Consider the following 14582-nt stretch of genomic DNA (forward strand, 5'->3'; position numbering starts at 1 on the left):
CACTAGTTCCGCTTTAAGGATTGGCGGAAACGGTAGTTACGTAATTGTCGCGCGATGCCTGAAAATATGGATTGAAAATGTCAATAGACCCCTTTCATTGAACTAACCAGGTTGTGTATTAACTCTAACGATTTTCTCATTTTTAGATATGTTAGTACTGTTTTTGTAATCGTAATGTATACGTTTCAATATCTAATAGTGTGCTTAAGAATGCATTTTATTCATACATTAATTCTTCTGATAGTTACTGGTAGTACAGTTGTTAGTAAATATTCTTGCTCATTTACCAGCTGGTGATATAGGCTATTTATTTGTTAATTTAGCGATCCTAGCTGTTAGCTTGTAAATCACAGTTGAACTGCCAGTTCGCTTGTTTTTTGTTTTACAAAACCTGTGTGTGGCTTGCCGTAAACCAGCCAGCTGTGTAGCTAGGCAGCGACACTTAAACAGAAATATGAATTGATGCTCTTCATAGACCATTTCCATTGACAGATAAGCATGACAGCATATGGTCTGGAGTATGGAGGTCAGGACCTGGATAAAATGCTATGTTTTAAACAAAGCAGATATCATTCTATAATAATGTACTTTGTTTGATTAATCTCATCTGAATTTTGACACATTATGCAGTCTGATAGCATTATTGTTGAAGATAGCTTTCCACAGAATTCTGAGAGAGCCCCTCCAATGTGAACAGCAATGGAGGGTAACTTTATTTCCTGGGCCTAAGCCACACACTGTCTGATGCAAAAGGATGTTTACAGTCAATCAAACTTGAGGTGTTAGGGTGGCCAGATGGGATCCATCTGAGCTTCAGGTTCCACCCATTCAAGACTGTGTCTTTCTCCGTCCACAGGACGTCAGTCAGAAGAGGAAGATGAGTAGAGAGCAGTTTGGAAGAGGGACTTGGAGGGGTGGTGGGGGGCCACAGGGAAATGAGAAGGGTGCAAATAAATGGAGGGGGGACAGGGAAGGCAACTGGAGAGGGGGTCGGGGTTCATGGAACAGTGGGAAGGGAGAGAATGAGGGGAGGGGCAGAGGGTGGAGGGGGAGTGCTGGCGGAGGGTGGAGGGGGGGCAATGGGCGGGGCTGGAGTGGACGACCCTGGAGAGGACGGGGGGCTAACCCTCGACCCAACACTTCAGAACGAGGTGAAGCTCGTTTTCAATTGTACTCTCACCCAGCTAACGTATTGCATAGTTATCGTGTTTAAATAAACAAATAGGGGATGAAAATGAGGAAAAAGATTACAGTGACTCCATGTTGTGGAGGTTTAAGTTTGTGTATTAACCAGAATTAAATAATAAATAATTCCTGTCTGAATGAAAAAGACTAAAATAGAACACCAGTGTTGCAAATTTGGTTCATTTCAGGATTTGTATCTAAAATAATACGTTTTGATGTGTTTGTAAATTCATAACCAGGATTTGGGTCACAGCAGCCGAAAACCACACAGACAACACTGAACCACATGTGCCAGTACAAAGGCTGGAGGCTCTACTTCTCTGAAGGTACATGTACTAAAGGACTTTATGTAATACAATATCAGTGCTATCTCTAATTAGATAAATAGATTTTCCTGTAATATATTATCAGTTGTGCTGTTTAATATTCATTGGTTGTTCTGTGATAAAATATAAATTTCTCTTTCTTTTGGTTGATATTCTTTAGTCAATTTGTAATCATTGTTCTTCTCTGTTAATTGATACTCATTTTAAGTTTATTGGGTGTTCTGCAGGTAATATGCCTACTAAATTTACTAAAGAAGGAAGATGCACCAGTTTTGACGTAGCTATCTATATTAAAATCGAGCTAGTTTTTACTCTGAATACATTTTAAAATTGCATGAATACATTCAGGAAATAGAAGAAACTCAAGAAATCTTGAGGTACAGGGGGCAGGAAAGTTTGAAGTGTACGACAATGTCCATTTTATTGTTGTTTTTCTAAAAAATAACACTTGATGTGGATTTTGTCCTTTCTGACTTTTTTCAGGTTATATTGAAAGTTCTCCATATATCCAAAAGATTCAGGCCTTTGAAGAGTACTTCACATCACGAATTGACCTTTATGATAAAGTATGTAAATTATTTCTCTAACAGAAATTTTTATTTTGTTTACGTGTTAAATATTTAATGTGTTAAATATCGATCTTTTTTAATGATCCTATCCATACAAACAGTATCCCTAATCCTTCTATGAAAGATTAGATTCTTATTCATTTTGGTCTGCTAAGAAGCAGTACTGACAATGTTATTGAGAAACTGGATATAGAGGGTCATGGAGTTCTTGTACAATAGTAAAGCACAATAGGGATGGCCTTTACCTTTGTTTCACCAGGACCAAAAATGGCAGGTGCCTCATTTACCTAACATGTGCTTAGAACTGTTGTCAAATTTGTTCTTATCACAATCATGTGTGTGACTCAGATCACGATGAAGTTGTTCTCCATGTGAACACATTGAAGTTTACCATGAAATATAATTAGCTATATTTGGTAGGAACCAGCGATTTTAGTCTCTTTAACATTAATGGGAAAATACCTCTAGAGAACCAGAGGTCATATTGCTTGAGGGAAAGATGTGTTATTGAGGATATTTGATACTAAAATACAGATAACTGTGCCAGGCATGCTCAAGGGAAAAATATTTATAGATGCATTTTAGTGAAGGACACCATACTTCAGACCTGGGTAAAGGTACCTTGCTGCCTTGCAATAGATTGGTGACCTGTCCAGGGTGTATTCTTGCCTCTTACCCAATGCATGCTGGGATAGGCTGTAGTGCCTCTCGCGACCCTGAGCAGGATAAGCGGGTATAGATGATGGATGAATGGATAGAAAGCTACCTTGCACAGTTTGTGATGAAACGTGTGCCTGTGCATGCTTGATAGATGAGTGCTCAGATGTATGAATTTTAATTCATAGAGAGAACCTGTGTTTGTGTGTCACTGCAGTGCTCAGTGCACTGGTCACCCAGCAACCTATGTTTGTTCGTGGGTCACTGCAGTACTCAGAGTACTGGTTACCCAGCAACCTCTGCTTGTGAGTGTTTCACTGCAGTGCTCAAAGCACTGGTCACCCAGCAACCTCTGTTTGTGTGTGTGTCACTGCAGTGCTCAGAGCACTGGTATCTGAGAAACCTCTGTTTGTGTGTGTGTCACTGCAGTGTGTCACCCTGTTTCTTTGTACCAGGATGAGATAGAGAGGAAGGGAAGCATCCTGGTGGACTACAAAGACCTGGTCCTGGACCCACAACTCTCCGACGCCCTGCCTGACCTGGCGGCGCAGCTGAGAGAAATGCCAGAGAAGATTCTGGACTGTCTGGGCTTGGCTATTCACCAGGTGGGGCTCTTCCTGCAGCCACGCTAGCGCCCTGCCAGTGATGCTTTTCCCACCTCGGTCTCCGCGCGGCCCCTAGGTTTCGGCGTGACTTGGCCTTTGTGACATTCGCTGCTTTCCGGTTTGCTGCTGCTGTGACACTCTGCTCTTTTTCCCGGCGGTGTGTGCCAGGTCCTGACGAAGGACCTGGAGAGACATGCTGCTGAGCTCCAGGGCCAGGAGGGGCTGCCCACTGGCACCCTGCCCATCGTCAGCATACCGCACATCAGTGCCAGGTAATGCATCAGTGCTGGCTAACACATCCAAACATCAGTAGCATGCAACACATCTACACATCAGTGGCAGGTATCACATATACACATCAGTGCCAGGTAACACATCGACACCAAGTAATTTTCCATCCAGGCACTTGAGCTGTAAGCAAATGTACGTGATGTTGACAAGTGATTTGCACCTGTGGACAAATCAGTGCTTTGAACAGCTGTCCTCACCACCATGAGTCAGGACCTTGGTTTAGCGTCTCTTCCAACAGACGGACATCTCATCCGAAAGACACACGCTTCAAAAGCCTCAATGGCTGACGATGTTAAAAGCCCGGTTAAAAGTCTACAGCTGGGCGATAAGAGTATGTGTTGCTCGGCAGGGTGTATTAGTGTATGTCTTGATTGGCAGGGTGTATAACTACGAGCCCCTGACGGCCCTGAAGACACTGCGGGCGAACCTGTACGGGAAGTACGTGGCGCTGAGGGGCACGGTGGTGAGAGTGAGCAATATCAAGCCCCTCTGCAGCCGCATGGCTTTCGACTGCAACGCCTGTGGAGACGTGCAGTCCCTCCCCTTGACCGACGGAAAATTCGCCACTCCGACCAAGGTACTGCAAACCACCCCCATCGAGCTAAACCACTGTACCTGCATTGCTCTGAGAATGTGAACTACTACTCCTGTACCACTCCACAATGTAGAGTAAACCATGACCACCAAGCTAATCCACTACACTTACAGCACAAACATACCACCTCACCAAGGTAAAACACTGAACCTATACAATCCATCCAAGGTAAATCACTGCATTAGGTATCGCTTTGTTTGAGGTACAAATCAGTTTGTTATTAGTTACATATTTGTTTGAGATATGAATAACTCTATAATTAAGTTTTTTGCTTAAAATGTAAATCATTTAGTTCATCATTAGTAAATTTTTGTTGTCATTATTAATACCATATTATCGATATTAATACTGGATGGATGTTTCAACAAGCTGGCCTTGTGCAGGATTTACTGTAGTAAATATTGTAGACGCCTCAGGCAAACCTGTACGGTTTAAAAAAGTTTTAAAAAAAATGCATTAGGATGTGCTGGCTGCTGTAGTCATTTGCTACAATAGGGGGTCATTACTATGATGAAATGTAACATGAGTCTTTGTTTCCAGTGTTTGCAGGCAGAATGCCACGGGCGTTCATTTACACCCAACAGAAGCTCGCCCTTCACGCTGACTGTGGACTGGCAGTCTATTAAGTAAGCATTTCCACCGTTTGTGTGCTGTTCAGCTCGCAGAGTTTTATACTGCACGCTGTGACACAGCAGTCGGCATCTGGCATCAGGCGTAAGGATTCTGTTCTCGCAAATCTTAAGAGTTGAGCAGTTTTCTGTAATGCAGTTTAGGCTGTAAATGGGGCAGCGGTCTCTCAGCGAAAGCCCTCTGGCTATGGGAGCAGAACGCTGTTTTTGCGTTGTGTTTTGAAGGCCCTGCTTTACTTCATAACTGCTTCACGATGCAGTAATGGAATATTGTTTTTATAGGCGGACGCACTTATTGGAATAAGACTGAACATTTTAATTAACACGAAGGTGTAGAATGGTCCTGTTCCCGTGTTTTCGGAGTAAACTTTGAACTGTCCCGTTGTGTTGGTTTTCATGGCGGTGTCCTAGCAACGTTTTATTGAGGTACTCAGGGGTGTTTTAATGAAATTACATAATAACACATTTGGTTCACACCCGGGTTGCCTCTTTATGTCCAGCTATTTTTTGGAAGGATTGGGATGATGTAAACACGTTTTTATTAGTGCTTATTAATTTAATAGCTTATATGACTCATGACCTGAGTAGAGTGAGTGTAATTACAAGACTAATCGTCCAGACATAGAAGGTAATGGACCGAATCTTTATGTTCTGCCCAGTAAACAGACGCTTTGTGTGAGTAAAGATTTCCATTGACTCAGGGAGTGTTGGTGCGATTTGTCCCTGTGTGTCAGGATTCAGGAGCAGATCTCGGATGACCAGCGGGAGGCGGGGCGAATCCCCCGGACCGTGGAGTGTGAGCTGACCCAGGACCTGGTCGACAGCTGCGTCCCGGGGGACACGGTCACCATCACCGGGGTGGTCAAAGTGTCCAACGAGGAAGGTCCGCTGCCTCTGCCTGTGCTCCACATGACTGATCCCTTACTTATCACTCTGTGAATCCTCTGTGACTGCTCCCTTACTTATCACTCTGTGAATCCTCTGTGACTGCTCCCCTGCTTATCACTCTGTGAATCCTCTGTGACTGCCCCCCTCCTTATCACTCTGAATCTTCTGTGACTGCACCCCTCCTTATCACTCTGTGAATCCTTTGACTGCTGCTTTCTTCTTTATCACTCTGTGAATCCTCTGTGACTACACCCCTCCTTATCATTTCGTGAATCCTTATGTGACTGCTCATAATTCTCTATGACCTCTCCTTATCATTCTGTGAATCATATGTGGCTGCTCCTCTCCTTATTATTCTGTGAATCCTCTGTGACTACTCCCCTCTTGATCATTCTGTGAATGCTATGGGACTGCTCTCGTCTAAACCACTCTGTGCCCAGGCTGTGCTTAATCTCACTATGCTCTCCCCTGCTTACCATTCTGTGACTGCTCTCTTCTAAACCCCTCCGAACATGCACTGCTTAACCGTTCTGTCTTCTTTACCATTCTGTGACATGTCTCAACTTAAGTCTATGGTCAAATGGTCATCTTTCTTTGACCAATCTGTGATCGCATTTCTCTTAACTGCTGAATGACTGCTCTTAACCCCCTGGTTGACAGTTCTCGAGGTAAAATCTTTGTGATTGCTCTTCTCTTAACAACACTGTGTCCACTCCAAAATGGTACTATGTTTGATTACCATATTCCAAGACGTTCATTTTTATTGTTCATTGATGGGACAGAGATACTGTCCCTTCATTTATAAAGGGTGATGTCTGTAAATATCTTAAGCTGCGTGGGATATAGAGGTGTACACATAGACTACTCCGGTAGCATATCATTGAGATCAACTGTATCCATAGACCAGGGGGAGATCCGAGGTCATCTGTCTTTAAATTTAGAGCCCCTGCACAACTGAGGTCAGCTGTCTTTTTATGTAGTCCAGAGGTACAACTGAGGTCATGGTTACAGGATAGGGCCAGGTGGCCTGCAGGGACACCTCCGGCCATCGAGGGGCAGCAATCTCCTAATTCTTATCCTCTCCTGAATACTTCCCGTAGATAATAGCAGCTGCTTTTTCTTTACAGTTGCTGTCTATTTGCACAAGAGAGCAGTGCATTAATACCTGTGTGCAGCTTGTATGGAACCTTGAACTGAAGTTGTTTCACAAAACAAAGCATGGATGTGTGTGAATGTTTCAGTCAAATTGCTTCAGATGATAAAATGTTTTGGTAGTTTTAAAAAGATAAAATACGTATTTATTTGAAGATAAAGGCTTTGCAACCTATGTGTTGCCTCAGGAAATGACCACTTCTGCATCTTCTATAAAAACTAAATTTGGTTGTTTATTTATTCAGCGAGGTGGAATTGAATTATGTATAGTTTTGGGCAGGATTGTAGTGTTAGAGGAGTGAAAGTGGATTTCAATAGGAACTCTCTGTCTCTGTCTGTCTATCCCCTTCAGCAAATGGGAGGAATAAAAAGGACAAGTGTATGTTCCTGTTGTACGTGGAGGTGAACTCGGTCAGCAACTCCAAGGGCCAGAAGTCGAAGGAGGCCGTGGAGGTGGAAGCTCAGGGGGCATCGCTGGAGTTCTCCCTCAAAGACCTCTACGCCATACAGGAGATCCAAGCCCAGGAAGACCTGTTCAAGCTGATAGTCAAGTGAGCCGGGGTGGTCAGGGTCGAGGCTGACCAGAGTCACATGGTCAAAGGGGAGGGAGCAGTTGCTGTCATCACTGTTGCTGTGGTTACAGTCAAGTAGTCGATTGAGACAAAGTGGTTGTTGTGGTTACTATCATGTCCTCCAGCCCCTTAAAGACAAAGAAGTTCTGAGACTTTATATTCTACATAGGGATCATTAGCCATTAGCCAATGATTAGCCAATGATGACTTTTTCACGTTCATTTGATATGCATGAATCATTTTCATTTTCTTTTACACTTGATATATCATGGTCATAAATGGTGAATGTGTTTTGCTCAATGTTATTTTGTCAGTAGCTTCATGAGCCTAACTGTTCTGTGTGTGTCACTTGTCTTACAGTTCTCTTTGTCCAGCCATCTATGGGCATTTGGTAAGAACAGACATGGTTTCACCATACATTTGTTTTGTGCTTATCCTGTGTTTTGTGCTAATGTGTTTCCAATCAACCTTGTTGTTATGGTAATGAAGTATTGAAACTTGAAACTTACACGGCCATTTTCTCAGGATGTGCTAGGGCCTTCTGCAGTTCGGGGGTGAGGTATGGCGGTTTGTGTCTCTGATCTCCAGCTGGTGAAGGCGGGACTGGCGCTTGCTCTGTTCGGAGGCTGTCAGAAGTTTGTGGATGATAAGAACCGCATTCCTGTCAGAGGAGACCCTCATATGCTGGTGGTCGGAGACCCAGGACTGGGCAAGAGCCAGATGCTACAGGTAGATGACAAGGATAGTCATGATTATGACATGACAACTTATGTAGTCGTAAAAATAATTAGAATAGTAATAATAATAATTGATATACACTAAATGGGCTGCAAGTGTGTTCTGGCAAAAATTGCTTTTTTTATATATATACAGTGAAAAATAGGGTGCAGTAATAATAATAAAATTTTTGTTTAAAACGTGCAAAAGTGCATCACAGACATTAGTTAAAAGCAAAACTGACATTGAACTCTGTCCACTGTGTTGTACACTGTGGGGATATAGCATTTTTCGGGTGTGTATAGTGAGAAAACAGTGCTATGTGGTGGGCCTGCAGAAACGGTATGACGGATTTGCATTGGTTAATAAAGCATCGGGATTGAGTATGGAGACTCTTTCAGGATGGTCATTTACATGAGCGTGCCCTTTGCCATTCACCCCACAGGCGGTGTGTAACGTCGCCCCCCGGGGCATCTACGTCTGCGGGAACACCACCACCACTTCGGGGCTCACCGTGACCCTGTCCCGGGACAGCGGGTCCGGAGACTACGCCTTGGAGGCCGGGGCCTTGGTTTTAGGAGATCAAGGTATTCGCTGAAGCGCTCTTTCCCTATAATAGAGCCGGGGATTCTAAACTTCTTCCCATTGGGGAGATTTTTCTCATGTTTCTTTTGCTAGACACCACAAGATATTTGTCTTCTGCCTCTGGTGATATCCTTCTTCCTGGTCTTCTCCTGTTAACATTACCGCCCATCGACTGGACCCTTCTGAATGTGTACTCAACACTAACTGGAAGTCTTCTTTGCATGTTTTTGCTTAATCTGGCCGCATGTTTGCTTGGCTTTGCACATCTGTGCCTATCTCCTCCTTATTTAACATATTTCTTGCAACTTACTTCACTTACACTACAGGCCAATGGTATTAGGCTACTTATGGTTTTAAAAAAAAAAAACTTAAAGTAGATAATATTTCAGTCAATTTAACTACCCCTCCATCTCCCTCCCACCCCTCAACCTCCCACTGTGAAAAATGATTGGATAGACTTCCAATAATTGGTGTAACTGTAATTAAAGATAAAGGAGGCTATTTCAAGGAAATCGTGTTTAAGATCATTTTTAAGTAAAGCTCATCTTTTTTATGTTATTTTAGGCAAAAATTTGAATAAAACTTTTATACGTTGGTTTGTTATTCAATAAATGTACACTGAATTCTCCCCTACCTAATACTTCTGTCCTGTACTGTATGTGTGTCTGTATGTGTGTGTGTACACACACAATATAGTGGCACAATTATGATATATTGAGTATATATTATCTGAACAGTTATTCTTGAAAGAGGACACCAGGTGTATTTTAGCTTGTAGAAATGTAATAAGGCAGTTGCATCTCGCTCAGGTGTGTGCTGCATTGATGAGTTCGATAAGATGGGCAGTCAGCACCAGGCCCTGCTGGAGGCCATGGAGCAGCAGAGCATCAGTCTGGCTAAGGCGGGCATCGTCTGCACCCTGCCTGCCCGCACCTCCATCATCGCCGCGGCCAACCCCGTGGGCGGGCACTACAACAAGGGCAAGACCGTCTCCGAGAACCTCAAGTAGAAACCTGCGAATATTAACCTGTTCCAGTGCTCACCTGTCAGATCGCTAAGCAGTTATTAAATACAAGAAAATTAACTTACAAGTAACTGGTTCGGTAATGTCGTTAGGTTTATGTAATTAGGTTTACATTAGGGGGCATTTAGCGAACGCTCTTTTTTGCAGAGCACATAGTATCCATTCATACAGCTTGATACATACTGAAGTAACGCAGGTTAAGTACTTGCTGAAGGGTACAATGACAATGTCTTACCTGGGAATCAAACCAGCAACCTTTAGGTGATAAGGCCAGTTCCTGATCCATTATACTTCATTTCTGCCTTATGTGATGTTGTGTGCCATGCTGTCTTTGAATGCACTGCAACAATATACTGAAGCGCACTGCATACTGCGTACTGCATGCAGCCTAGCCTCACTGCTGAGTTGGGAAGGGAGGGGAGTCATCTCATTGGTGAAGGTCACAGACCCGCCTTCACCTAATTGTGGACCAATTGGACTTGGCCCCGGTTACTGTATGCCGATTTGTGCCCTGCAGGATGGGCAGCGCGCTCCTTTCCAGGTTCGACCTGGTCTTCATTCTGCTGGACACGCCCAATGAAGACCACGACCATCTGCTGTCGGAGCACGTGATGGCCATGCGCTCGGGGAGGAAGGGAGCGCTGAGCAGCGCCACGGTCGCCCGCACCCCCACGCAGGACTCCAACGTCTCCCTGCTCGAGGTGGTTTCGGACAAGCCCTTATCCGACCGGCTGAAGGTGAGGTCTTCGTCCGTGGAGGCCTCTTAACGGGGGCAAACGCGCCCCTTTTCTACTCCTGGGTTGGCCATGAGCGGGATGTGCGTGTGATTGGTGGGTGTTTGGGACGGGGCGGGGTTCGCAGGTTCTCCCCGGGGAGGCGCTGGACCCCATCCCCCACCAGCTGCTGAGGAAGTACGTGGGCTACGCCCGGCACTACGTGCACCCCACGCTGTCTGCAGAGGCTGCGCAGGTCCTGCAGGATTTCTACCTGGAGCTGCGCAAACAGAACCAGGCCGCAGACAGCACGCCCATCACCACCCGCCAACTGGAGTCTCTCATACGCCTCACTGAGGTAACACGCAAACACATGCACACACACGCACACATACACACACCCATATGGGTTTTTGCTACCTGGTGAGGACACATGACTAGGAGAGTACGGATGGACACACACACACACACACACACACCCCTAACCACAATTTGCTTCATGCCAGCTGCAGTCTCTCACTTGTTGTAAACACACGCCCATACACACTCTCACATTCATACACGTAGGAGATATGGGGTGAACTCTGAACCACAGCTAAGGACATAGTTAAAGCCAGTTGCAATGCGTAGATAGGACACTATGCTTCACATTCAAACAATGTAGCTGATACTCAGTCACCTTCTCTCTGGGGTCTATCGCTGTCTCCCCTCTTAATGCCTTAATGCCAGCCTGGCATAACCCTGCACTCCCGTCCACGTCTTATCTCTGCATGCTTCTGCACTGACTCACTCCTGACTATGCTGTTTTTAACTCATTCATTTATTTCATTTTTTATTTGACCATTTTCATTTTAATCAAATAATTTGGTGAGAACTAATTTCCTGGCTAAGAGACATTAATAGTGTAATTAATACATATTAATACACTAATACTTTAAGCGATGCAACATTACATTACATTACATTACAGGCATTTAGCAGACGCTCTTATCCAGAGCGACGTACAACAAGTGCATTAGTTCAAGGTGCAGAGGTGCAAAAGAAACACAACAGGCCTTACAAAGTTTGTGCAAGTGTTTAATACAATAAATATAAGAAATGTATATTGAAATATGGGAAACATTAAGCAGATATTCAGTGCAAAATAATTAACGTACAGGAGTTTGAGTAGTAAATTGTAACAATTATTCAGACACAATTGTTAAAACATCAGAGAAAACACAGCTTCACGTTCATCTTTGACTTGAGTAGTGAAGAACACTTGCAAGGTGCATTGAGTCCCACCTCACATCCTGTAACCTTCTTTCATAGACCTTCCTTCGTGTTAGAGAGTGTGCAGTCGTGACAGTGTGACTGGTGGTGATGTAAACTTCGAATTAATTGCTTCATTGTTTTCTCTCCAGAATTCCATGATTCCATAACTTCTCATTATGCAAGATCGTCGTAATGATTTCACTCTCTTCCCATCTATCAGGAACTGGCATTTTACAGACGTATTTTAATTATTCAACAAAATTCCTTTTTAGATCAAATTGAGTCAGATTTTGCCGCTAAATTTTAAAATTGGAACCTTTAATTGGATAGAACCTGAATCACTTTTCATACCAATCAGCAGTTAGCTAAATGACATCTGTCAGGACTACCCTCAGGACGAATGGTCACCATGTACATGCCTGGGAGCCAACGGTCATCTGCGAACTTGGGTTTATCTGCTGTGTCCTCCTTTTAAGGCAAGGGCAAGGCTGGAGCTACGAGAAAAGGCTACCAAAACAGACGCCGAAGAGGTCGTGGAAATCATGAAACACAGGTAGGGACTAGCAGTCTCATTCATTTGTGCTTTTTACGTGTAACAAGAATATGGGCAACATTTTCAAAGCGTTCCTAAAAATGCTATCATTTTCCAAATGCAACTACTGTGCATTTATTTTTTGTTTGTATGTCTTATCCATAATTCACGAACCCTTTCATTCATCTTGCTCTGTGTACTCATCTCTCATTTGTACAAGTTGTTGTCCTAGTTCCTGTTTCCTACGGCAGCAACTGCAACTCTGTTTATGTCCACCACAGCATGCTGGACACCTACCAGGACGAGTTTGGGCGGCTGGACTTTGACCGCTCCCAGATGGGGTCGGGCATGAGCAAGCGGTCCCAGGTGAAGAAGTTTGTGGCAGCGCTCAACCAGATCGCCGAGCGCACCTACAAGACCACGTTTGAGCTCCAGCAGCTGCGCCAGCTCTCCAGGGAGCTCAACATTCAGGTGGCTTCTGCCTCTGGGCTTTTACCCGCAGACTGCTGGGTAACCCTATTGTGGCTCAGCGGCCACTTTCAGAGTCTACCCTGCTGAAAATTCCAGCTAAGACCAACTGAGATTCTCTAAGATGGTTTAAAATGGTTTAAGCTGTGTTTTTGACACTTCTAGCTGGTCATAGCTAGCACGTGGCTAGTCAAAGCTGGTCTCTGGCTGGGCAAAGCTGGTCAAAGCTGCTTAAGCTGGTAGAGTAAGCTGGTGGTCAACTGGTGGACTAGCTAACCATATAGGTTGGTCAGCTGGTGAATAGCTGGTTGAGCAGCTAAAAGTGTTGAAAACACAGTTTAAACCAGCTTGACCACTTTAGGGGACACAATTGTACTCTTTAATTTATATATTTATGTACTTATACAATTAAATAATGTTTTTTAGACTTTCATATAAAATCAACCTTGCCTGGCTTATACATCCTTGGTAATACTGAGCTCATTGTCATAATTATTTATATTAAATAGCTGTATGTTTTGTATAGATCCTTCATATACAGTAATGGCATAATGAGTTTTAATTGTTTCCATGTACTAGTGTGCTCTATATTGGGTCTGTAGTGGATATTGAAAAAAATCTAATCAAAGGTCATTTTGGGGGTGGCCTTGAGGGGACAAAGTTTGGGAACCAATTAGAATGAATGTATGGTGGCATTGTACACATGTAGGCATGTCTGTATCAAATCGCAATTGTGTGTTACCCAGTACCTGGTCAATATTACCTGAAATGTATAATCCATTTCCATCATAGTGTGTTTTATTTGGAAAGTTGTTATGATTTTGTGGATTGAGAGCCCTGGGAAAGTGAAACTGGTTTTCTTGTCTGGTTTATTTCAGGTTGCAGATTTTGAAGGTTTTATCAGTTCTCTGAATGAGCAGGGCTACCTTCTGAAGAAGGGTTCAAAGGTTTACCAGCTTCAAACCATCTGAATGAACATGACCACGGTCAACACTTCCATCAGAATGAACGTGGTCAACACCTCCATCAGAATGAACATGACCACGGTCAATACCTCCATCTGAATGAACATGACCACAGTCAGCACCTCCATCTGAATGAACATGATCACAGTCAACACCTCCATCAGAATAAGCATGACCACGGTCAACACCCCATCTGAATAAGCACGACCATGGTCGAAGTTTCAGTGAGCATGGAAAGGATGACTGGATCTCAGCTAACTGTATTTATTAAAAAGCAAAGCAAAACTGTCAGTGGGTTACGTGTTCTATTTTTCTTCTTCCACTGACAACTTGTAAAGTTATTTTATTACACATTTTGTCATTTTAAAATTCAACTATCAGCCTGTATTACTATTATTTAATTAAAAAACTCCTTTAAGTAGTTGTTTTCTTTTTTTTACTTTGTGACTAACTGTTTAAGCTTTGAATGCTTAAGAATGAAATAATAAAATCACAAGGCAATCCAGAGTGAATCACTGTGTATGTATATGTGTGTGTGTATATATACAGTACCTGTAAAAAGTTTGGACACACCTGCTTATCTGCTTAAACCAGTTTTTTCATGATTAAAAATGCTTTAAACTGTATAAACTTGTCTATAAACACTTAATATTTCATTATATGATATATGTACTTATATAAGCAGATAATCATAAGTGAATTGCATTCAAAATTTTATTTTAATTTTAAAATGAAAATGGAAATCTTGTAATATATATATATGGAAAAAATATATATATTTTTTTTTTGTAAAAATTAGCGCAGGCATTTACAGTGCATTGAAAATATATTGAATTAATATAATCTGTCACTGTC

General features: G+C 43.0%; 1 protein-coding gene across 1 annotated transcript; it reads left to right on the forward strand.

The window, feature by feature from the left end:
* Window positions 1-16: 16 nt before the first annotated feature.
* On the forward strand, window positions 17-14388 carry mcm8 (minichromosome maintenance 8 homologous recombination repair factor). Its single transcript, XM_064330840.1, has 19 exons — window positions 17-110; window positions 857-1151; window positions 1425-1511; window positions 1995-2077; window positions 3193-3342; window positions 3511-3614; window positions 4012-4210; window positions 4769-4854; window positions 5592-5740; window positions 7250-7448; window positions 7830-7860; window positions 8058-8198; window positions 8632-8773; window positions 9581-9776; window positions 10313-10532; window positions 10657-10866; window positions 12239-12315; window positions 12576-12765; window positions 13641-14388. The coding sequence occupies exons 2-19, from the start codon at window positions 878-880 to the stop codon at window positions 13731-13733; spliced, it is 2631 nt and encodes an 876-aa protein (XP_064186910.1). The 5' UTR covers window positions 17-110; window positions 857-877; the 3' UTR covers window positions 13734-14388.
* The last annotated feature ends 194 nt before the right edge of the window (window positions 14389-14582 follow it).

The sequence above is a fragment of the Anguilla rostrata genome, chromosome 1 (assembly GCF_018555375.3).
Source record: "Anguilla rostrata isolate EN2019 chromosome 1, ASM1855537v3, whole genome shotgun sequence".
Lineage (NCBI taxonomy): Eukaryota > Metazoa > Chordata > Actinopteri > Anguilliformes > Anguillidae > Anguilla > Anguilla rostrata.